The sequence below is a fragment of the Ctenocephalides felis genome, unplaced genomic scaffold (genome assembly GCF_003426905.1).
Source record: "Ctenocephalides felis isolate EL2017-DRISC unplaced genomic scaffold, ASM342690v1 CF-g0.4_SCAFFOLD_01886, whole genome shotgun sequence".
NCBI lineage: Eukaryota > Metazoa > Arthropoda > Insecta > Siphonaptera > Pulicidae > Ctenocephalides > Ctenocephalides felis.
Genome location: NW_020538040.1, coordinates 133,481,943 through 133,509,358, shown reverse-complemented (window position 1 = coordinate 133,509,358; position 27,416 = coordinate 133,481,943). Strand labels below are relative to the sequence as shown.

At 29.5% G+C, this 27,416-nt stretch overlaps 1 protein-coding gene across 1 annotated transcript in view; it reads right to left on the bottom strand.

The window, feature by feature from the left end:
- LOC113375924 (neuropeptides capa receptor-like) overlaps positions 1-16,191 on the bottom strand; it is a 28,187-nt gene extending 11,996 nt beyond the window's left edge. Inside the window, exon 1 of the mRNA XM_026615864.1 lies at positions 15,879-16,191. Within this exon, the coding sequence (XP_026471649.1) occupies positions 15,879-16,191 (313 nt within the window). The remainder of the gene's footprint in view (positions 1-15,878) is intronic.
- Between the last annotated feature and the right edge of the window lie 11,225 nt (positions 16,192-27,416).

The following is a 27,416-nucleotide window of genomic DNA, read 5'->3' as shown; positions in this document are numbered from 1 at the left end:
AAATTTATTTATTGTTCGATTTTATAGATAGTAAACAAAAATATTTTAATTTTAATTAGTAGAATTAAAAAATAATAGTTTATCTTGATTAAATAACTTTGAAAATAATTATTCGTTATTCATGCATCATTTTCACATATAAGAATGAAAATATTTTTATGATAGTGAAAGGTAAGTTTTTGAATGAATAAAAATAATACAGTTTTAAATAAAAAATAATTCAATAAATTAAAAAAAAAATAGATACATGTTGGTACATACTTGTTAATATCAATTTTAGTTTTGAAAACAATTAAGCTAAACTTGGGTAATGTCTATTCCGAGCATTTTTAATTAATTAATTTTAAACATTCTAATTGTTTTTTTTTTGTTTAATATAATATGATTTAAAACAACTGAGAACGTTTATCCAATTGCTACTTAGACGTGTCCTTTGTTTACTCACTGAAATACAAAATACTCTCATACTTGCGACCCAATTATGCTTAATTGTTTTTAAAGCCTGATATAATAATTCTAAGTTTTTTGTTCTTTAATTTGTGGCTTCTAGGGTTTAAAACTCTTTTTTTTTTAAGTTTGAGTAGAGGAAGTTACTTATTCAAAAAGAAGTCACACTGATTTAAATTAATATATACACTGGTATAAAAATCAAAATTAATATATACAAAACCTTTATAGACTGATATGATATCAAGTGCTATTGAACCGATATGATTTCAAGAATCCAAATGATTTTATCTATCTTTCATATTTGGCAATATTTGTCATTTTCCATTTATACAGTGAAAACCGACTGTTTTTACTAAAAAACCAGTTTTCGAATTCCATAATTTTCGCTAAAAAAACAGTTTTTAAAACCGGTTTTTAAAAACCCTAGTAAAAACGCTCGACCGTAAAAATATATATTATTATTGTATTCAGAGCCAAATTAAAATTTTTGTCGCCTGAGGGCACTGACTCAAATGCCGCCCTATCACTGAAATATTTTCTATCTATTACTGGTCAATTGAAGCTTGTTTTGAAAAATACATAAATAATATGAAAAGAATTTTGAATTTTCAGGACAGCTACATACATTTACTAATTTCTAAAAATAACTAGTGGTGTATGGCATCGTGCCTTAAGGCAAATTGCTGGAACTTTCCGTACCGTAATGAAATATTCGAGAAATATTAAATGCTTTCAAATAGATTATTATAAATGCTGTAAATATTATTATTCGTATTTTATAGATAAAATATAAGAGCTTATAAATTGGACGATGACTTTTGTATAAGTTTACATGAAAAGTAATAAACCAAACTTGATCAAGCGGAGTTAAAATGAAGAAACTTATATAAGCAACAAATTATATGAATTGAACTGCAAAGTGAAAATTATTTACTTAAAATAAATATGAGAGCTTCAGAATTTTAGCTAAAATTTATATTAAAATCAAAAACATTTTCGATGTTCAAAAATAATAACATTTTGGAAATCAAAAGACTTTTTTTTATTCTGAAATCAAAACATTTTTTTTTACTTTTCCCGAAGACTAATAATATCTTCACAGCATTAATGTTTTTTGAATCATTCAAATCGGATGCTCTGTTCTCTCAAAAACTCAATTTCCATTTTTCGCACTCTTTGCTTGGTATCTTGGAAACGACTGGACCAAAAACTAATCATTCAAATCGGTTGAGTGGTGCTACCGAAAACTTCGACCAAAAATTGTATCCACACATACATAAATACATTTGTAAATCCCAAAAATTTTCTAAATGTCTTTAACTGGACAATTGCATATATAAATATATACAGACGTACACAAACACATATCATTTTTTTCTGAGGTATGCCAAAGTTCTCAGAAACCTTTAAACGTAAAGCAATGCAAAAAATGACGATTAAAGTAACTTACCCAACAGAAAGTTAAACTAGCTGTAAGTGGAATTCTGTCTTAAGGCAATTAAGGCATCGTGCCTTAAGGCAAATTGCTGGAACTTCCCGTACCAAAAATTTTTTTTTTTTTAAAAACGATTAACATTTTTGAAAAAAAAAATTACTTTGAAAAAATAAGATTTTTGAGAAACTATAAATTGGACAAAAAATTACTTTTTCTTGAAAAAAAATTTCTTAAAAAAAAATTTTTTTTTTAATTTTTTTTTTTGTTTTTTTTTTTGAAAAAAAAATTTTTCTTTATTTTCACATATTGTGGAAGATCTGAACTTTTTTTCAAAGCAATTGTACTGCTTTAACTGCATAGAGACAAAATATAAAGCGCGTAAGCGCCGCGTCGCTGTCTAACGGGTAAACATTGGTACGGAACTTATAGGAATGTAAACAAAATTCATACTTATTGTTAAAATCTCTATAAAATATCTGATAATTTGATGTGCATATGTCTAATGATCATTTTTGACCGCCAAATGGCTCATTTTTTTACTTTTGCCTCCATATCTCCGAAACCGCTAGACCTACCTTTATGAAAATCTTATCGATTCTTCATCTTGTCAATACAAGTGAAACGTTTTTTGAATTATTCAAATCGGACGCTCCGTTCTCTTAAAAACTGAGTTACCGTTTTCGGCACTTTTTGCCCCGTATCTTCGGAACGGCTAGACCTGCCTTTGCCAAAAACTAATCAGCACGTCTCCTTATCAATACGAATCGAATGTTTTTTGAATTATTCAAATCGGTTGATCCGTGTTCCCGAAATCGTCGACGAAAATTTGTATCCGCACATACATACACACACGTACATACATACACACACACATACACACACACATACACACACACTTACACACACACATACACACACACATACACACACACACACACACACACATACATCCATTTTTTCTAAGGTATGCCAAAATGTTCAGAAACCTTTGAAACGTAAAGATATATAAAAATTTTCATTTTCGATTTTTTTGCGATTACTATAACTTGCCCTACGGGAAGTTAAAAATGGTAATGTGCATTTCTACTTGATAATATAGATCATAAATATATTTTCTAGTGAAAATAGACTTTACGAGCATTGCCGCAACAAATTGAAATAGCGCCACAATTTGTAAAAGAACAGACATTTGTAAAAGAGCAACCGTTATTGCCAAAAATATATTCAAAATAAAATAGGTTGTTTTCCCTTCCAATAGTCATTGGTAAAAAAAAACATCACAAACAATAATCATAAGCTTATAGAATTGCAAATTATTATTTCTGTTCAAAAAAAAAAAATCGCTAAAATAGTATAATAATCCTGCCTCTATTCTTAACCAAACTACATTTATCTTAACAAAACAAGCTAGTACAAAACGCTTAGCGCAGTAATTTGAATACTAAATTGAAGTAAACAAAATAGATTTTGACTAATTCAACAGAACTTTCAAAATTAATTACCTTTTCAATATATATCTTTCATAGTGCTGAGCCTTAATTACGCATTTCTTAAGTGCATTTCGTCTCGGAAGTTCCCCTTGAAGTTCCAAATGGATAGGTGCGCCTTAAGGGCGCATTGTGATTGTGAGCAAAGAAATTGCGTAATCAATCGGAAAAATAATTAACTCGTTTTTTTGGACACGTGCACTTAGAAAATATAAGACGTTTTAAAAAAACTGTCAAAGTCTCAAAATGATTATACTGCAATGAATAGAGAGTAGTGGTTGCGAAGTTATAAACAGGATTCAAGAGTAAATGGAATTGTAAGATGTAAAATTGTATGCAGACTTTAGAAATTTATATATCATTGAAAATTATTCACGCATATTATAATATTTCTAGAATGAGCCGTTTCCGAGAAAATTGTCAAGAACCCATACCATTTCTTCACCCATACATTTCTCCAGGTCCACTACCGATATCTCAAAAATAAGTACAATAACAACAATATTTTAAAGTACAGGGAAAAAGATGTATAATCAGCCATCACCTTGATTTTCACGACGTCGCTAACAGGAGATAAACGCCAATGTTAGAAAATCCGTAACAAAAGTATTTTCTTTCGTTGTTAGTTCTTTGGTTGTGAGCACTGTTGTTTAATTTACGAAACCTTAATAGAATTTTAAAGCATACGTTCTTTAATTTTTTTATGAGATGATTGGTTATTTTTAAGTTAGATTCAACAGTTATTTTTATGTAACATCTATAAATTTCTTACATTTGGGTGAGGTGAAAAGGAAACAGAAATAATGGCAAGGATGTAAACAATAAAATAGTAAAGATAAGTAAATTGTTGAAGAAATTACAAGCAATTTCACAAGAGATAACTTGAATAAATAGTTATAACAACTCTGCTTATGAATATTTCTGACAAAATACCAGGTCAAGGTTATACACAGTATAAAATGTACACATCAAATTTATATTTTGCATTGGTTGAATGCAGACTATTATTTTTTGAAATCCATTTGAAATTAAAAATAAGTTATTAGATTTGTTTGCCCTCTGACTGTCCTATTTTACCCTGCTTTACCCCATATTGTATGGAGTAAAAAGTGGCAGATGACTAATTTCAGAAAAATAGTAAAAAAACACATTTATTATGATTAGGAATTAACTGGAAATGTATTGAACATGGTACGATAGTTGTATGTTGAATTATGTGTTGTGATGTAGTTCGTCTGGTTTAGACAGAGTAATTACTTATAGTCAAATTGGACTTTTGTGCCCCGCAGACAAAAGATACAAAAGAGAAAGGAGAACTAACAAGGAGAACCTCAAATTTACTCTTCTAGAATTTTAATTAAACTTTGCATGAAGATAGAGTTGATAGTCAAACCGAACACCTTAAAATTTTATAGGCCTATGCAAAGTGGTTTAATTATAAGAGTTAGTTCATGTAAAAAATCACTACAAATCTATTGAACATCAAACACATACTTAATTAACTTCCGGCAGGGCAAGTTATAGTAATCGCAAGAAAATCGGAAAAAATCGGAAATGAAAATTTTTATATATCATTACGTTTTAAAGGTTTCTGAATATTTTGGCATACCTTAGAAAAAAATGTTGTATGTGTGTGTGTATGTGTGTGTGTGTATGTGCGTGTATGTTTGTGTGTGCGGATACAAACTTTCGTCGACGATTTCGGGAACACGGATGAAGCGATTTGAATAATTCAAAAAACATCGAATCGTATTGATAAGGAAACGTGCTGGTTAGTTTTTGGCGAAGACAGGTCTAGCCGTTCCGAAGATATGGGGCAAAAAGTGACAAAAACGGTAACTCAGTTTTTAAGAGAACGGAGCGTCCGATTTGAATAATCCAAAAAACATTTCACTTATATTAACAAAATAAAGAACTGATTAAATTTTCATGAAGGCAGGTCTAGCGGTTTTAAAGATCTAGTAAAAAAAGTAAAAAAAAAGCCATTTGACGGTCAAAAATGATCATTAGACATATGCACATCAAATTATCAGATATTTTATAGAGATTTTAACAATAAGTATAAATTTTGTTTACATTCCCATGGGTTCCGTGTGTCAATGTTTACGCGTTAGACGGCGACGCGGCGCTTACGCGCTTTGATATTTGGTCTTTATGCAGTTAAAGCAGTACGATTGCCTTGAAAAAAAGTTCAGAATTTCCAAAATATTTCAAAATAAATAAAAATGATTTAAGATAGAATGATTTAATATGGTTCGAAACTCTAATAAAAGTTTCAAATCATTGATCAACCTTTATTGATTATTATTGATTATTTTTAATTACTCGAATTCTGAATTGCGGTACGGGAAGTTCCAGCAATTTGCCTCAAGGCAAGATGCCTTAATTGCTTTGAGACAGAATTCCACTTACAGCTAGTTTTATTTCTTATATTTAGTATATTTTTCCAGACATATTTTTCCTGTATTTTCTCTATTCAGCAAATTCGTTGCAATCATTTATAGCAAGATATATTTTTAAAATTTGTTATTAAAATTCTTAACATTTGTTTATTACAATAAAAAATAGAGCAATTTTTCTCAAAACGAAAATCCATACACACACTAATTTACACTACTGATTTATACTACTCAACAAGATTCATAAACTTTATTTGTATTAGACAAAAGGTTTAAAATGAATACACTAAATATTTGCATAAATGAGTTGTGTACTATATATAGTACAGAGCGTATAAGTTTTTTTTACTTGAATTTATAATATCACGACTGATAACAATCTTAGAGAAACAAAAATTGATTGTGGAGTTAAAATACAAAATAAGCTAGTGGTGCGTGGCATCGTGCTATAAAGCAAATTGCTGGAACTTTATTTCCAACGTTTTTAAAAGTTTTGAAATTTTTAAAAGAAAATTTGATGTTTTAAAGCGATCGTGCTTAGATGTTTTAGAGACGGAATATCAAAGCGCATAAGCGCGTAAGACTGCGACGCAGCGCTTATGCGCTTTGATATTCCGTTAAACATCATAAATCATGATACGAAACCATAGAAACATATGCATTTTTTTTATTTAAATAAAAACCCTATAAAATATCTGATAATTTCATCATTTTTGACTTCCAAAATCGCTTGACCTGTGTTAAAAAATAATCGATTTTTTATTCCAACAATACAAGTCAAATGTTTTTTTAAGCATCTACATCAGGCGCTCCGTTCTCTCAAAAACTGACTTGCTACTTTTGCACTTTTTGCCCCGTATCTTCGAAACGGTTGGACCTGCCTTTGCCAAAAACTAATGTGCACTTCTCCCCGTTAAGAAACGTTATTTTGAATCATTCAAATCGGGTGATCTGTACTCTTAAGATCGTTATCAATTTTTTCTAAGATATGCCAAAATGTTCAAAAACCTCTAGAACGTTAAGATATATAAAAATGTTATTTTTCGATTGTTTTGATATTACTATAACTTACTCTACGAATAAAAAACAAGAATTCATTATTTAGATAAAATTAATTGTTTTCAGTATCTTTATAAACAATAAATAAACTAATATAGAACAGATTAGTAACAAAACGTATATATAATTCATGTGTATCAAAAATACAACGAATTTATGCATTTTTAGAAGTCGAGTGTCATTTATAATTGATTACTTTTTCTACTTGAATTATTGATGGCACATTCACGTTGTCACTGAGCATCATCCTATAATTATTTTTGTCAAAACAGAATATTGAATTGCTTCATAAAATGTAATTTTATAAATTAAGATTTCGTTTATTTCGAAAATTGTTAGTCAAAAACAGTTCTAATAAATAAACAAAAAAACTATCTGTGAGTAGAATTTTGCCTTATGTCAAGTTGTAGTAACCTTTCGACGTCTGAATAAATTAACTAATTAGTAAATAATGAATGGATTCGATTTTTTTTAAATTGCAACAAATGTATTTATAAATAGGTGAATCACAAAGAAACGGCTTGGTCTTTATCAAAAACTATATAACACAACTCCTAAAAATTATCTGTCAAGAACTTTGATCTTTTCAAATCGGATTAGGATTTAAAAGATTTTTTTAACATCAATATCTGAAAGAAGAAGGAAAGACATGTATAATCAGACCACCATAATTCTGACGATGTTGCCATCGGGATAAAAACGGCAATATTTAAAAATCCACAACAAAAATATTTTCTTGCTTTGTTATTTGTTTTGATTTTGAGCACTATTGTTTAGTTTACGAGACCTTAATATTTTTTTTTAACTATACGTTATTTAACTGTTTTATAAGATGTATTGTTAGTTTTGGGTTAGATTCCCAAAGCTTACATCTGGACGGGGTACAAAGAACCAACTTAACCTTCATCCTTGAAAAGGTGTAAAAAATATAAAATAGCAAATAAAAAGGTAAATCAAGATAAAATATGCAATTTTACAAAAGATAAATTAAATGAATAGTTATAATAATTCTGCTGATAAATATTTCTGACAAACCACCAGATCAAGGTTAATTACAGTGCTATCTCTGCAAAAAATGCACCCATGAAATTCATATTTTGTTTTTTGTAAAAACCCTTTGAAACTAAAATAAAACATTGGATCTATTTGCCCTTTGGTCGTCGCAATTTAAGAAAAGATTACAATTTTTTGAAGAACACCAAGAAAGAACACATTTCTAGAATAGCTGGGATTTTTACTGAACATAGTCAGATAGTTATTTGTTTGATATGTATTATTTGTTGTGATATAATAGGTTTGGTTTTTACCATATAGTTGCTCAAAGTCAAATTGAACCTTTGTGCCCCGCCGTACCATAGGACTCTTTTAAAATTGTTAAAGAAATTGAGCTTTCGACATCCATCTCTGCCACCATGATATCAAGCGGAAGTGATATCAGATTTTCACTTTAAAATATACATCTGAAATATAATAACAAGTAATAGACTTAGTTTTGAAAATAATTACTTAGGGCATTACTGCAATAATACCTATAAAGTATATCAGAAATATGTCAACTAGAAAAGACAAAAGCTGCGGGTGCCTTCTAGTGTCCACAAGTTAAATTAACAACTTTCATTCAATAATAAACACATTCTAATTTAAAATTATAAAAAAAATAATAAAGAAATAGCTTATTTGACCAGCAAAAAAGACTGATAACCAAAACCTATATAGCACAACTCCTAAAAAATATCTTTCAATAAGCTTTGAATTTTTCAAACGGCATTAGGACTTTATTAAAAACCTGAAAATTAAATTAATTGGACTATATCAGGAACCTAAAAATTAAATAAATGAACCAAAAGTTCTGGATACGACACCGACATCTCGGCCAGTAAAAGTGATATCAGGTTTTAACTCAAGAATATATACAGTTCTCACATATCTCACAGATATAATAATAAGTAACAAATAAAAATAATATTTCAAAGCATTATTGAATTTCATTAGGCATAAAGTATGCCAGAAATATGTCACAACTAGAAGAAATAAATGCTGGAGTTGTTTTTTGATACTCATAAGTAAAATTAACATTTTTGATATAAAAAACACATTGCAGTTCAAATTGAATAAAGAAACTAGTGGTGTATGGCATCTTGCCTTAAGGCAAATTGCTGGAACTTCCCGTACCGTAACGAAATGTTCGAGTAATATTAAAACTTTGCAAATAGCGGCATCCGAGTCGAAAGGGTTAATACTCATAAGTAAAATTAACAATTTTGATATAAAAAACACATTGCAATTCAAATTGAATAAAGAAACTAGTGGTGTATGGCATCATGCCTTAAAGCAAATTGCTGCAACTTCCCGTACCGTAACGAAATGTTCGAGGAATATTAAAAGTTTGCAAATAGCGGCAGCATCCGAGTCGAAAGGGTTTATACTCATAAGTAAAATTAACATTTTTGATATAAAAAACACATTGCAATTCAAATTGAATAAAGAAACTAGTGGTGTATGGCATCGTGTCTTAATGCATTAAAATTAAAATCTGAATTATTTTCGATATACAAAAAAAAAATTGTAAAAAAAAAATTATTTCAAAAGCAATTGTTTTGTTAAAACAAGCAGAAAGTTTTTTGAATCATTCAAATCGAACGCTTAGTTTTCTCAAAAACTGTCATTTTTTGCACATTTAGCTATGTATCTTCGAAATGGCTGGACCTGCTTTTGCCACAAACTAACCACCTCTTCTCCAAATCATTACAAATTGAATGTTTTTAAGATAATTCAAATCGGATGCTCCGTTCTTTTAAAAACTCGATTTGCATTTTCTGCACTCTTTGCTTTGTATCTCCGTAACGGTTGGACCTGCCTTTGCCAAAAATCACCACATCTCTCTATCAATAGGAATCGAATGTTTTTCAAACCATTCAAATCGGTTGATCCGTGCGCCCGAAAACGTGGACGAAAGATGCAAACATGCAAAACACAAACACACACGCACATCCATTTTTTGGTATGCCAAAATGTTCAGAAATCTTCAAAACATGAAAATATGCAAAAATTTTCATTTTCGATTTTCGGCCCATTACTATAACTACCCTACGGGTAACTGTTTTGGCATATTAATAAAATCTTCACAGATCAAATATATAAAATCAATTTCACAAGCTCCACTGTAAAAAATAAATAGAAAATATCTCATATCTCTATCTCTACGATTCGAATGTTTTTTCAACCATCCAATTGATCCGTTCTTCAAAAGGTCGTAGAAAATTGTATCCGACCAGTATCACAGAAACACAAGTGCTCTTCTATAAGTTTAAAGATATTTATTCTCTTATTTAAGATATTTATATGTTGTTAAATTCATACCAACGTAAGTTTCTCTGATCTTATGTTAAATGTGGCTCTGGATACCATCAAGTGTCTGTTTCCATGCTCGTGGCAACATTACTCATATTGATATCAATGTCAACAAAGTAATATGAAATCATATACAATATTGGAATGGAAGCAACTGTTATTAATATTTAATATAAAATATCAGATATTAGATAAGATTTTATAGTAAATAACTTTAATGAAAATATATGGAACTATTATTTATATTATTTGCAGCAAACTTGAGGGTTCTATTAGCTGTTTTGATGATATTACTTAACTAATTTCATCGATTTTTATAGATGGCAACAAAAACAGTCTATCTAACATATCTCTATGTGATGAATTTTATTAATACAATTTTTATAGTAGTGATCGATTGTTGCCGCAGTTCCGAGTAAGGGTTATGTTCACTTGGAAACATATTACTATCACCGATCCCTAATTGAAAACCGATGTCACTACTGTTTGACATCAAGCTGCTCGAGGCGGGTATCAAACCTGGGACTTCTGATTCAAATCTCATAGCTTCAACCCATAAAGGTTATATACAAAACTGTTGAATCTAACTTGAAGTTAACAATATATCTCATAAAACAATTAAATAACGCATAAAACAATTAAGAATTATATTAAGGTCTCGTAAACTTAACAACAGTGCTCACAACCGAAAAAATTAACAACGAAAGAAAATACTTTTTGTTTGTTTGTTTGTTTTTCTCCCGAAATCAACGTCGCAAGAATCAAGGTAATAGATGGTTATATATATTTTTCCCCCTACTTTCAAATATTGTTGTTAAAAAATTCTTAACTTCACTAGTTTTTGAGATATCAGCGATGGATCTTTTTACCCGCAAACCTTATTTAAGCCCTGCTTGACGCTGGGTATATTCTATATACATATATAACATAGTCTACACCAGTTATTCCCAACCTTTTTTGGGCGCCGCCCCACCTTGAAGTTCACAAAAACGTTATGCCCCCCCCATACATTTTTTTTTGTTTCTAATAAAATGTGAATGATAACTCTTAAGATGATATTGCTATTAAATTGTTATTAAACATCATAAGTAAAATTTCGGAAAAGCCAAAAAACGAAAATTTTAAACTAGTTTTATTTAATAAATGAAATACTTTTTACTTATCTAATTATGGACTGTTTTTTCGAAATTTATTTAATGCAATACTTAAGCTGAAATAAAGATTTTATATTAGGTTGTAACTTACTAAGCTTTTTCTTTTTGTCAATAAATTATAGCAAATTTTTGTACATATGATTACATTTGGGCATTTGGTTTTAGTTTCTTCCAAGCCATTTCTCAACGAATCTACTTAGCTCAGAAACATTTTTTCATAAATTGGAATATAGAAGTTTTTAATAATTAGTGACGGGCTATTTGAATCTAAAGAAATTTTGCATTGCGCAACATTATTTTTCATTATGTTTAGTTTTATATAAGCAGTTTATCGCATAATCATTTTCAGATTATAATGGGTAGTTGTAATTTTATTATAAAGTAACGAGAAATATTCAAATTCAAGCTAATTTTTTTAAATCAGCAAAATTCTCAAATTGCCCCCCGGTGAGGCGTGCGCCCCACGTTGGGAAACACTGGTCTACACATAAAAATGAGATTGAATAACTGGGTTGACTCTCGAGAAAAATACTAGGTTAAGATGTACAACAAAAACAGCTTAAAGAACGTAGTTCTCATCGCCGGTAAATTAAAAAATAATAATTACAAAAAACTGCTTTTAATTTATCCATCATTAATGTACTCTTCACACATAGTCAGTAATTTTAAAATAATTATTTAAACCAGACTGACATACCTTTTTAACAGCACAGCAACGAAAAAATAAACTTTAGTGACAATTTGAGTTAACATATATTTCTATTTTATTCTTTACTTTTAACTCTACCGTACGGTAAGTTATAGTAATGGGCCGAAAATGAAAATTTTTGCATATCTTCACCTTTCAGAAGTTTCTGAACATTTTAGCACACTTCAGAAAAATGGGTGTGTGCGTGTGTGTGTTTTGTGTGTCCGCATACTTTCGTCCACGTTTTCGGACGCACGGATCAATCGATTTGAATGGTTAAAAAAAAATTCGATTTCTATCCATATGAAGGTATGCTGATTAGTTTTTGGCAAAGGCAGGTCCAGCCGTTACGGAGATACGGAGCAAAGAGTGCAGAAAATAAAAATCGATTTTTTGAGAGAACGGAGTATCCGATTTGAATGATCCATAAAACGTTCAATTGGTAATGATTGGGAGAACTGGTGATTAGTTTTTGGTAAAAGCAGGTCAGCCGTTTCGAAGATACGGAGGTAAATGTACAAAAAATTGCAGTGTTTAAGAGAACTAAGCATACGATTTGAATTATTCAAAAAACGTCAAAAAAAATTTTTTTTGTACATCGAGAATGATTTAGATTTAAATTTTAATTCTGGCTAAAGTTCTAAATCTCACTGATATACTTTAACCCTTTCCATTTGGATGCCGCCGCTCCGGCAGCAAAATACATTATAATTCCAAGATGCCATACACCACTAGTTCAATACTTTATGAACAATTTGTAGATGATCAAACAAAAAAGTTACTAAATTATTGACTAATGTTTAACGATTTATTACCACTATAACTGATAGTTGATAATAAACGACTTGACGATGAAGTTTTGTGGCCGGAATAGCTCAGTCAGTAACATTCCCGACTCACACGTGAGGGTGAGTTAAAAAAATTGAAAAAGAAAATTTTTATATATCTTTACGTTTCAAAGATTTCTGAACATTTTGGCATATCTTAGACAAAAATTGTATATGTGCGTGTGTTTGCGTGTGTGAGTATAATACACTTGTGCAAAGTGGGTATTTGTAAAAAGTAATTTCATTTCATAAAACATGGAAATAAGAGTTTTCTTTCACAAAAAGTGGAAATTTGCGTTTCTATTTACCTTATATTTCTGATTACTTCTATTTCTCATAAAACTTATATAAAGTTCAATTGTTTGTTCTTTGGAAAAGTAAATGCAAGTTTTAATACCTTCTAACAATTGAAAATTTAAGTTATAGTTCTGAATAATAAATATTGTTATAAACACTTTGAAACCAATGTTCAACTTTTCAAAGAAGCAGCTTATGTCTTCGTCAGAAAATCCGACTTGCTAATATTGTTTTCTCGACGTTTCAAGTCATACTGAATCGTTAGAAAAAGTGTGTTTATGTGTGTGTGTGGGTATGTGAATAAATTTTTAACCTTTTCTCGAAGTTATCTCAGAAACGACACTGCACCATTTTCAAGAATTTAAAAAGCCATTCTCGATGGTAACTCGATAAAGATTTACGTTGATTAGTAGTTTTAGAATTTGCAGAAAGGTACAAAAATTTTCTCTAGGTTTTTGCCAAAAATCCTGAACCTATTTTAAAAATTCGAAAACTGTTCGAAATATATCAATTGGAAATTATGCTGACTAGTTTTGGTAAAGATCGGCTAAGCAGATTCATTGTAATCGATTGTTAACAAAAAATTCAACGACTTTTATGAAACTTTTTGTGACGATAGATGATATCATCTATCAACAAGTAGTTTAATTTTAAAAATATGACAAATTTTGGAAAAATGGCTAGCATTTTTGTGAGATGAGCAAACATTTGACGAAAAAAAGAGTTGTGAATATTCTATCTAACTAGCTAAATTTGAATTTTTATTGGTTATGTCGATTATTACACAGGAACCAAAAAGTTGACTTAAGACTTTTTACGCCAATTTGTTAATTTCTCAAAACTCATATTGTTCGAGTTTATATTGTTCAACTATAACACACGTTTGACAATACAACATAATGCAAACATAATTGAATGGTAGTTTATGCCCTTGTACCAGTCTATAAACTTTTTCAATTACTAAGTATTAGATAAATAATATTAATAAATAAATTAAAATTAAGAAATTTCAATCATAATTAATTTGTATTCTAAAAAAATCTACACTACTCTACATATCCACATCTACATGTATCTAGACATAGGCTACCTTATATTTTTCACTTTTATTTCTATATATATTAAATATTACTTCACTTTCATTAATACTTGTAGCAGAATACTAATAAAACTGTATGTAAGTGGCATTTTGCCCGAAGACAAGTTGTATGATCATTCCGTCTCCGACCTTTGAAGAGGTAACACGTCTCATATATAATATTTAAATAATTTTGACAATTTTTTTTTTATTATAATTCCAAAATAAGCTAGTTCATTACTTCCTAAAAAATATGAACTTTCTGATAAGAGTAAACAGTTGGCTTAATAAATAAGAATTGAGAATTAGCAAAATTGTAACAATATAATTTTGAAGTTTTAAGATCTAATATTCTAAACTTTGATAAAAATACAGCACTTTTCAAAAACCTATATCATTTTAGGATATTTGTTAACGATAACAACTGTTTCATCATAAAAAGATTTAGAACGTCAAGAAAACGTAAAATTAGCAGAGCGAATTTTCAAATGAAAACCTAAACTTCTCCTTAAGTTTCTCCTTAAGAAGTTAAGAACTAAACTCGACATATTTTAAAATCGCACTTGAAATAGAAAATTCTACTGAGGAAATTGAATACTTAGAGAATGTTCAATTGTTTGAAAAATGTTTAAAAAAATAAATAAAATTGACAAGATTATAAATAATAAAAATACTTTGAAATTTATGATAATTAATAAGAATCAAAAAACGATTATAACTCTAAAAATCATTTAGTTTTTAATAATTTGCAATTTATAAAATGCGTGCTATATTAATGCAAAGATTTAAATTTTCTTTGATCTCTATTTTATTCACAACTGTCCAGTCAAAGATATTTAATAAATTTGGTTAATTTACAACTCATTAGTTGTTTTCCCATTCGTTATAATATTAACAATATTTTATTGATAATGATATAATCTTAACTATTTATAAAATAATGACCAAGTTATTTTAAATAAGATTTAGAATAACATGAACATAAACTTTTGCAATTTATAAAATGCGTGCTATATTAATGCAAAGATTTAAATTTTCTTTGATCTCTATTTTATTTCACAACTGTCCAGTCAAAGATATTTAATAAATTTGGTTAATTTACAACTCATTAGTTGTTTTCCCATTCGTTATAATATTAACAATATTTTATTGATAATGATATAATCTTAACTATTTATAAAATAATGACCAAGTTATTTTAAATAAGATTTAGAATAACATGAACATAAACTAATTTTAAATTCCTAGACAAAACTGTAATGATCGAAGAGTAAAAAACACCTGTTTAAAATGGTTTTAGAAAAAAATTATACATGGATACGGAACACTCCTACCGACACACGTAATTCGAATTTAGAAAAACAATTTATGCATATTTTCAAAGGTTCTATATAAAAATAATGTGTCATATGCGTATGCAGAAAATTCATTTTAGACAATTTCGTTCTTTTTTGAACCATCCAAATCAATCAATCTTGAAACGTGGCATACAAATTGTATCCTAAAATCATCTGGAGTACGTCAAAACGACCGGAATATCTTAGGGCACAAAAAGTGTCCTTGTCAATTTTGGTAACATTATTTCAGAAAAAATATCAAAACTACGCCTTCTATTTTGAATATAATAAATATGATTACCAAGTAAAGACTTACCAAGTAAAAGAAGCATCAAGTCCGACACAGCCAAACTGAAGAGATAATAATTGGTAGCCGTATGCATCGAAGGATGTTTGGCAATCACGACACAAACTGCTGCATTTCCTAAGACACCGGTAAAAAAAATCACTGTATAAGCAACTGTCACCGGAATAGCATAAGCCAAAGGTAATTGTCTTGGTCCTAACATGTAATATAAATAATCGTCCAAGGAACAATTAAAATTAACACTGTCCATATCGCAAGGACTTAGTTCTTCGTCGTCTTCGTACGAAAAACCGTACGCGTCAACCGTTGCTGAGTCGTTCATCGCGCGGTGTTTTATTTTTCAAATTCTTGTAATTAAACCAAAACACATCGATGGAAAATTTTTAAACATCGACACGGGAATTAGTGAACAACATGATATTTTAGTACAGGTTGTAGTTTTCTCGTCGTAGGACAATTTCGAACTGATTTATGCTTTCGTGATAACGTTTCATCGAACCCCACCAAGTGGCAAGTGCCCACTATGCGCATACTCGACGACGCTTAGGCGCCTTTTGTTCAACGGAGCCAATTCTGAATTTTCCCATTGAATGCATAGTGAAATAGAAAATTTTAGAAAATCCTCCACTGGGATTTTTTAAAATTATCTCATATTTGCCAGGAGCGCTATTTGTAATAGCTATTTATAGTTGAATTCATGTTTTATGTCCCGCAGCAAGTACGTAAGCGGATTGACAATTTCCGATATAACTATGCATATGCATTGGTTTGAGGTTGTAAACTTTCCACGTGTAACCACCCCGTGTGATATATGAAATATTTCTATAACAATTTATAAATGATCTATATATTCTAAAATTATTTATTATATATTATCAAGTATGCTATTTTAAATATTTTCCGCGTTTCCAGAATATAGAATGTCTTTCTTCTATGAAATTTGAAGTATTGAAAGTAAAGATATTTTAAATTGAATAGGGGAGACTGTATTCAGTCGTGCATCTTTTTTTGATCAGCAATAAATTAGTTAATTAACCAGTTTGTGGGGAGAAAATTGAATTAAATAGTAATTTGAACATTTGTCTGCGTGGAAATATTAAAATATTGTCCTTAAATACGATGTGAAGACAAAACGAAATATTGTATGAGTTTATTGAAATTTTTATATTATTCGTAGTTTCTATAAATCTTTGAAATTATTGAAATGGAAAATATTTTTTAAGCAAAACACATTACAGCTGTTTAAAGAATGAGGTTATATCGCCAGCGAACAAGTAATAAAATACCATCAGTCAATGAATGTATGTTAATTTTAATTACATGAAGTTCTTCAAACACAATTATTACATAATGAGTTAAGTTGCGAAAATAATATTTGTTTAGGCTTTGTTTAACATAATCCACTGTGTGAACGAATATTATAGAATTTATTAATCAGCCATTACTTCATTTCTCTAACGAAGGTTCATCTATAAATGCTAATTACAATGACAAACCAATCATGTCACATTTGAAGCATTGACAATTTCTGATATAACTATGCATATGCATTGGTTTGAGGTTGTAAACTTTCCACGTGTAACCACCCCGTGTAATAAATGAAGTATTTCTATAACAATTTATAAATAATCTATATATTCTAAAATCATTTTCATTTATTCATTTTCCTTTTCATATTTTCAATTACATATTATCAAGTATGCTATTTTTAATATTTTCCGCGTTTCCGAAATATAGAATGTCTATTTTTTATGAAATTTGAAGTATTGAAAGTAAAGATATTTAAAATTGAATAGGAAAGACTGGGTTCGGCCGGACCATTTTTTTATCAGAAATAATTAACTTTCCGAAGGAGAAGTTTATGTTTTCATCAAAAAATTCGATTCGCTAATTTTATGTTTTCTCAACGTTTCAAGCCATTCTGAATCGAATGAGACCACATTTGAAAAAAAGTATGTATGTGTGTGTGCGTGTGTGGGTGTAAGTGTATGTGAACAGATTTTTTGCCGTAAATCATCGTTTTCTCAAAAACGGCTGGACCCATTTCAAAAATTTAAAAGCCATTTTGAGGACTAGCGTTTCTGAGTTTTGTGCGACAATCAGCCAAGCCGTTTCTTGGTTTCGAACACGTTTTAGCCCGCAATTCCGAATCGATTTTGAAAATTCAAAAACCGTTCGATAGATATTGGTTGGAAATCGTGCTGATTAGTTTTTGGTAAAGATCGGGAAATAAAGTTTAATACAAATTTTTTGACGATTTATGATTTTTTTGGCGATAGATATCATAGTCTTGTAGATCATACTAATATATTACGTACCGACTTGTCGTTTAATTTTAAAAATTTTTCAAAGTTTGCAAAAATTAGTATCGTTCTTTTGGCATTTGTCAAAATTAGACTTTACATCGACGTTTGCTCAAAAACGCCTGAACTGATTTCAGAAATTAAAAAAAAGCCATTTCATGTATCTCAATGCGGATTATTGTTTGTTAGTTTTGTGCGACGATCTGCCGAGCCGTTTCTTTGTGTTTTGGAAAAAAGTGTTGAACTTTTCGTCCACATTTAAGCTCACACTGCCGAATCGATTTCAAAAAATCGATTGAAACAGAAAAACTGTTCGAAAGGTATTAGTTGAGAATGAAACTGATTAGTTTTAGGTGAAAATCTACCGAGTCGTTTTGTTGTAATTAACTGTTGAAAAAAAAATTTAAGCCGATTTTTATGAAACTTTTTTTGGCGATATATATCATGGTCTTATAGAACATACTAAAATATTACCTTACGACAAGTAGTTTAATTTTAAAAAATCAAAGTTTGAGAAAATGAGTAGTTTTTTTGACGTTAATTAAAATTAAAATTAGACGATTTACTCGATATAACGATAGAGTACTTGGTCTTAATAAACATACCAAACCATTAAAGTCCTACGGAAACTGGTTCAATTATAAAAATTTTTGATTTCTGAAAATTTGCTTTTTGAAAATACTCCGAGTTAACGTTTTCTCAAAAATGACTGGACCAATTTCAAAGAATTAAATCCCATTCGATGTTACATATATTATAAGTATGTTTCAAGATAGCAAACGGAGTGAGGAAAGGACTTTACTAAACAGAATCCTGAAAATAAAAGGAAACTGGATCGGACCCATTCTGCAAAAAAGTTCCTTCTGCACGATGTAGTCGAAAGGAATGGGAAGAAAAATGCAGGTGGTTGATGACTTACGCGAGAAGAGGAAATACAGAGAACTGAAAGCCAATGCACAGGACCAGGAAGAATGGAAGCAGTAGTTTGGAAAGGAAAATTCATTAAAATGAATAAAGGTGATCATTGGTCATTAATTAATGGTTAAAATGACAAAGTAAAACAAACTCAGACTCACATACTTTTGCAAAATTTGTTTTCGTTCTATTCAAAATGACTTGAAGCTTCGAGTAAACATAAAATTAATTGCAAATCGTATTCATTATTTGTTCAGTAAAAGCGAATATTTTATTTCCAAAATCGACGGTTAAACATTTTACCTAATTTGCAGAACGTCAATTCTTATTGATTAATTTGATTATGTATACGTATCGGTAAGTTCACGCAACTTGCCTTAAGGCAAAACGCTACTTACAGCTAGTTCTATCTAGATTTCTTATATATTGTTAAAATATACAAAAAAAAAATCTGAACTACTCGTAACTATCATAAAATAGTCCTATAAGACTGTTGCAATGACAACTTAATATCTCAGCTTTAGAAAGCAAGGCAACGGTTGACCTATCTTTTCATGAATAATTTATTACTAGAATAACTCTGATACTGATTACATTTTACTGATACAGCAACATTGGATAAATGTTATATACACTTGAAAACATATTGCTATCTATATTTCCAGCTGAAAACTAATGTCACTGCTGCTTGACATAAGTCTGTCCGAAGCGACTATCCTTCTGATTGAAAGCTCTAGCCACTAATCTGCGGGTAAGCCAATTGCGAGTTAGATTAGCACAAAATATTTGAGGTCGTATAATATAACGTGATGAAATAAATCTCCGACGAAAGTACTTCACTAAAAATTGAATTATACGAGTATATTCGTTAAAAAATGTAATTTATGATACTTTGAGTTATAGTTGCGTGTACATTGAACATCTAAAAATTGAAGTCAATGCACATATATAACTGTAGCTTATAAGTATGATAAATTATAAATTTTATAGAATGTATAATTAAATTTTTAGGGTAGATTAATTCGAAATATTGTTCTTTTCAATATTTCAATTGTAAAATAAAAATCAATTTCCAAATAATTTATTCAAAAATGTATAAATTTATAAAAAATATTTTTGATTATTTTTAACTTTTCCTGAAGAAGAGCACAAACCCAAAACAAACAAAAAAAATACTAAAAAAATACTAAAAAATTAAAAATTAAATATTTGCTTGGAAAAAGAAGGCTTTTATTTCAGAAAAATAAAAATTAAATAATATCAGCAATACAAATAAACTCTATATATATATATATATATATATATATATATATATATATATATATATACAAAAATTGCATCATTTTTGGTACCTCAACATGACAAAATTCGGCAATTTATATTTTATAAACTTGATTTAATCACAATATATGTAAATAAAACTATTCAAAACTCATAAATTATTCTTTAAGACTTTTTCTAACTTCCCGTAGGGCAAGTTATAGTATTCGCAAAAAAAAAACTCGAAAATGAAAATTTTTATATATCTTTACGTTTTAGAAGCTTCTGAACATTTTGGCATATCTTAGAAAAAATGGATGTATGTGTGTGTGCGTGTGTGTTCGTGTGTGCGGATACAAATTTTCGTCGACGATTTCGGGAACACGGATGAAGCGATTTGAATAATTCAAGAAACATTCGATTCGTATTGATAATGAGACGTGCTGATTAGTTTTTGGCAAAGCCAGGTCTAGCCGTTCCGAAGATATGGGGCAAAAAGTGCCAAAACGGTAACTCAGTTTTTAAGAGAAAGGAGCGTCCGATTTGAATAATTGAAAAAACATTTTACTTGTATTAACAAGATGAAGAACTGATCAAATTTACATGAAGGTAGGTCTAGCGGTTTTAGAGATCTAGTGAAAAAAGTAAAAAAAAATCTTGCAATTTTTGTATGAGAGACCTCTATGGAGTCCCAGGGGTTGAACGATGAGCATGGGTGGATCGACCTTTCAAATTTAGTGGGGGTCGGTCATACATTTGAACGCGATTGGGGTCCAAATGTACTCTAAATTGGCCAAAAAGGAATTCAAAATTCAATCTATATCTTTGGCCCATGCACGGGATATGAGAATTCATAATAGAGGTATGGTTTCTTCAGCAAGGTATCTTATTTTGATCCCTGGTATCCTGGTAGGGTAGAGCGGGGCTAGTTGAGCATAGGGGCAAGTTGGGCAATCGAAATATCTCGAAAACAATTCACCGTCCGTTTAGGCATTATATGGCGGAAAGATAGAGGTTTGGGAGAAAAACACATCCCGCATTGGCTAGTGGCCGCTGGGCAAACGAGTGAGGCCCACGGGCGTTTTGTTTATTTTGAGACCAAAAAGTAAAAAAGTAATTCATCACGAGTTTTTATCTGGTTTAGTCAAATGTTACTTATTTTTAATCAGGTAAATGTTATTCTTTCATATGATTATAGTACTTTTAATATGCACAGAAATTCTGGGTATAATTCTCACGGTTTTTTTATAAACTCAATTTTATTTTGAAATTCCGAGTTGGGGATAGTTGAGCATAGTTGCTAAACTTGTTCTGTCATTAAGACAATTACCATTAACTTTCAGAAATTAGTTATTATTTTTTAAATTTAAGCTAAGTCTATGAGTAATAATATAAAGAAATAATGATTTTAAACAAAAATACTGAATATAATGGTAAAATAATTCCTAAGATACGATATTGTTTTGTTGATTCTACTTTTGGTTAATTATTCAAAGCATATTACTATAAGTTTTGTTTTCTCTGTCAATAAAGACTATAAATATAGAACTCGTTATTAAAAACTTATTTTATTTCATCACTAATCGACATTAAACCTATGATTTCATTATACTTTCTTAGTGCTCAACTTGCCCCACCTATGGGGTACATTGAGCATACTTGACTTTTGCATTCAAACAGCTGTAGCTTTTAAATTTTACTTATTACCACAAAATAGTATTAACACTTTTGTTAAGCGATAAACAACAAATCCATTAAGCCGTATAGCAATTTATTGAGACTTTTCATTGAGGAGCTACATCCGTTTAAGTAAAAATTTGCTCAACTAGCCCCGCCCTACCTTATCAAAAAATCATAAGTGCCTAAGCAACTAATAAATCCACCCGCTGTATATATATATATATATATATATATATATATATATATATATATATACTCGTATATATATATATATATATGTGTGTGTGTGTGTGTGTGTGTGAAATAGAAATAACTTAGATCCCGGACCTGCCCTTAGGCAAAGAATCCATTATATATATATATATATATATATATATATATATGTATATATATACATGTGTGTGTGTGGTTCGTCTGTGTCGTGAGATTTATTTGCTCCACGTTGAAAGATATTCTTGAAAGATAATACCAAACAATTCGTCGTGAGTAAATGACAAAAATAATTTATTAAAAATACGTATTCTACATAGATCATACTTATTGTGTGGTATAATAGAATATAAGTACCACCATATATCACAAAAAGAAATTATTTTAGTAAATTGAAAACAACTAAACAGCAAATGATTAATGATTAAAACTTAACATGAAAAATATTTAATAGGCGTAAATTAAAAATAATTCATGTATTATATTATATTAATACACAATTACTATATATTTTATCATATTTATACACCAATTCACAATTGGATTTGTACTCGTGCTATTTCGGCAGCAATAAACGTTCGCTGTAATTATAAATATATATACAAAATTATGAAAATGATTAACGAAAAATTGTTATAGCAATTATTATCGATTGGAAATATCGAGATGTCGTGACTAATATATTTTGCAATTTAAAGCCAACTCGTATAATAAACATTTAATTCGAAATAATAAACATTGAGATCAACAATTAAGAATAAACCTATACTTTTCAGTATCTATTATAGTATGTATTATAGATATTTTTTTCTAGAAAATTTTATCAAAACCTGTTTAGTAATTGCGGATTATATCGCAAATTATATATATATATATATATATATATATAAATTATATATAAATAAATATATATATAGGGTAGAGCGGGGCACAAAGGTTCAATTTGAATTTAAGCAATCATATTGTGAAAACCAAACAAATAACTATTTGTCTATGTTCGATAAAAGTTCCAGCCAATTCATCAGAGTTTTGTGCGTTTTTGGCTGTCTTTCAAAAATTTGTACCCTGGCCCTTTTTACCCCTAAGGCAGAGTAATTGAGACGGTCAGAGTGCAAACAGGTTCAATGTTTTACTTTAAAGAGATCTAACCAATGCAAAATATAAATTTCAAGGGTGCATTTTTACAGAGATAACACTGTAAACAACTTTGGTATGTCGTCAGAAATATTCATCAGCAGTGGTAAAATAATCTGTTCAATTTATCTTTTGTAAAATTGCAATTTTAACCTAATTTTCTTTTTTTTGTTATTTTTTATTTTTCACATCTTAACCAGGGTGAAAGTTCAGTTGGTCCTTTTTACCCTACCCACGTGAAAGCTTTAATAAAGGTTATTCAAAAAAAATTGAATTTAAATTAACAATACATCTCACATTTAAAAAACGTATACTTGAAAATTATATTACGGTCTCGTGAACTACGCAACAGTGCTCACAACCAAAAAACTAACAACGAAAGAAAATACTTTTGTTATGGATTTTTAAACTTTGCCCTTTTCTCTTCATATCAGCTTCGTAAGAATCAAGGTGATGGTTGGTTAAACTTCTTTTTCCCTCTGCTTTTAAATATTGTTGTTAAAAAAATCGTAACTTTACCGTTATTTGAGATATCGGTGGTGGTCCTTTTTACGCGCGGACCTTTAAGTTTTGCTCTACCCTATATATATATATATATATATATATATATATATATATAAAGTGAGAGGGAGAGTTCTATTCGCTGCCAATTATATCAGTACTTTTCATTTACCTTGTTGATTCAATTAATATTCTCCATTCGTACATTGAATGTTTGTAGCGCTGTTTCGAACAACTTCATACCAAGCAGTAGTGATATCTATTTTTAGCTGAATGTATAAATCAAAATTGCTATCATTGCTGCTATAGTTTAAAATATATCATGACTACTGAGAACAAATTACGATGAAAAGCCATGCACTGAGTTGCCTTCCAAAAATCCGTTGTTGTGACGAAGAATTATCACAACAGTTCATAGCACTCTTAGTTCAAAATCAATCAAAAAAAATCTTTAGATATTTAAAAAAACCTTGGTGTACTTCGAGTCCTGGAAAATTGACTGTGTAGATGACAAGGGCCACTCAAAAGGAATTTTAATGAAGAACAAACTGTAATTGAAAGCCAATTGTGACGATTTTAATTTTAACGGCGGAGTCTCCTTTTACGAGGAGAAAGAATTTTCATTTCGACATCTGATACAAAGAGACTTCTAATTATTCTTTGTTTTGCAAATAATTATCAACACGCTGCGCTGTAATTGAAAAACGTAAAAATGGTATAGATTTTTATGCATGTACGCTCCCAGACCTCTGATAATGCACAAAAATAAAAAAAAGTTAAAACTGTGAAACCCACTTTTTATTGTTTCAACCAAATGTTGAAATTTTCGTTTTTTTATGTTTTTAATTTCTCGCAAGGTAATTTATAATAATCGCAAAAAATCGAAAATATTTTTTTTCATATATCTTTACAAAGGTCTCTGAACATTTTAGCATACCTTAGAATAAATGGATGTGTATGTGCGTGTATGTATGTATGATGTGCGGATACAAATTTTCGTCGACGCATTCGGGAACACGAATCAAACGATTTGAATAATTCAAGAAAAATTAGATTCGTATTAATAAATATACGCGCTGATTAGTTTTTGGCAAAACAGGTCCAACAAAAGTTATTCAGTTTTTATTTCATAGAGATTTTAATAGTAACTACACACAAATTTTGTTCATATGTATTTCTATGAATTCCGTACCGAATGTCTATCCGTTAGACTGCGACGCAGCGCTTACGCGTTTCAAATACAGCTAACGTATCGCGATTGCTTTGAAAAAAAAAGTTCTAACTAGCGGTGCATGGAATCGTGCCTTAAGGCTAATTGCTGGAACTTCCCGTACGAAAAACTAAATTTAAAAAAAAAACTTTGCAAAAATTAGATTTTTGAGAAATTTTGAAAATTTTGAATATTTTTTTTAAGCAATTGCACTGCATAGCTGATTTGGAGTCGACATATCAAAGCGTGTGAGCGCCGCGTAGTCGTCTAACGCGTAAACATTGGTGCGGAACCCATAGGAATGTAAACCAAAATTTGTACTTATTATTATAATCTTTATAAAATATCTGATAATGTACATTCGTCTAATGATTATTTTTGACCGCGAAATGGAATTATTTTTTAGCTGCCTTTTTTAAGCTGGACCTGCCTTCCAAAAATTCAATTAATTCTTCATCTCGTCCATACAAGGAAATTTTTTTTTGAATTATTAAATCGGATGCTCCGTTCTCTTAAAAACTGGGTTATCGTTTTTGGCACTTTTTGCCCTGTATCTTTGGAGCGGCTAGACCTGCCTTCGCCAAAAACTAATCAGCACGTTTCCTTATCAGTACGAATCGAATGTTTTTTGAATTATTCATATCGGTCGATCGATGTTCTCGAAATAGTCGACGAAAATTTGTATCCATGCACATACACACACACATTAATCCATTTTTTCTAAGGTACGCCAAAATATTCAGAAACCTTTAAAACGTAAAGATGTATAGAAATGTTCATTTTCGATTTTTGTGCGATTTCTATAACTTGTACCTACGCGAAGTTAAAAAATTTCAAAATATGAAAAAAAAAACTCAAATATTTTCAAAAATTTCAAATTTCTCAAAAATGTATTTTATTCAAAGTTTTCAAAAAAATCTAAAACTTTAAAAAAAAATCAATTTCCGGTACTGGAAGTTCCAACAATTTTTCTTAAGGCACGATGTCATGCACCACTAGTTTTCTATTTATTTAACCCTTTGCGCTCGTTTGTTCATTCTCAGAAACCATAGCAAATATGTATTAATACAGTATACAGTAATTATAAAACATAACTTATATACAAAAAAATATTACTAGGTAAATTAAGTATTACTAGGCTTTAAATTAAGATTTATCTAAAATTTATGAAATTTCCATTAAATTGCAAAAAGTTTTTTATATATCCAAAACTATATGTATTCTTGCTGCACATTCGACAGAAATTAATTCCGAGTAGTACGATACCATCTCTAAATTTTCGAGGGCAAAGGGTTAATAAGTTAAGTAATTTTATTTGTCTAACACAATACTTTGCAAAACAAGCAAATAGTAACTTCTCGAAAAAGAAATTAATGTTTATGCCAAAAATTTGCAAAATATATCCGGAAAATAGCTAAATATAGCCAAAAATCCGGAACCGATTTTGAAAATTAATAAACTGTTAGAAAAATACTATTTGAGAATGGTGGTGATTTCTAGGCCAGAAAACGTTCGGAAACTTTGCGTAGTTCTAGAGTTCTAACGAACGAACATCTTATTTTATTCCAGGTATAATAAGTACTTACATGAAAAGTTTCTATATAAAAATTCATCAAAGTTTGGTATAATGAGCCGCACGCTTAGAATCCACGCCGTGTACGAGTATATTCCGTTCTCTGTTTTGTACTACATTATCGTTATGTGAAATACGTTTTTAGAACACAAGTTGGAATAAAATAGGTTAAATATTTTGAATTGAATTAGAACTACAAATTGTGCAAGTATCAATTAAAAATCGCATTGAATAGTTTTTAAAGAACAGCGAATACTTTGGAAATAAACAGCTAAAACATCTATCGTCACAATTTAAAAAGTATTTTTAACACAATTGTAATTGATTAAGTGAATTATTTACACGCGTCGGCAAGTTTAATTTAATTATTATTCAATATGTTTTTTTTTGAGGATGAAGTTGTGAGGATGTAGTTATGTATGGCATCGTGCCTTAAGGCAAATTGCTAAAACTTCCCATTGCCGAAACTATGTTTGAGACATTAAATGTTTTCATATAGATTATTATAAATACTGTAACATTGTCTAATATTTATAAGAGTTATATAAACTAAATTAAAAAGTTAAAATCATTTATTTCAAGTATATAAGTGAGCTTTAAAAATTTAGCCAGAATTAAAATTAAAATCTGAATTATTTTTGTTGAACAAAAAAAAATTTTAAGAAAAAAAAATTGGAAAAAAGTTTTTGAATTTTTTCCCCCAAAAGTAATTATTTTGTCAAAAAAAGCAAAAAGTTTTTTGAATCATTCAAATCAGATGC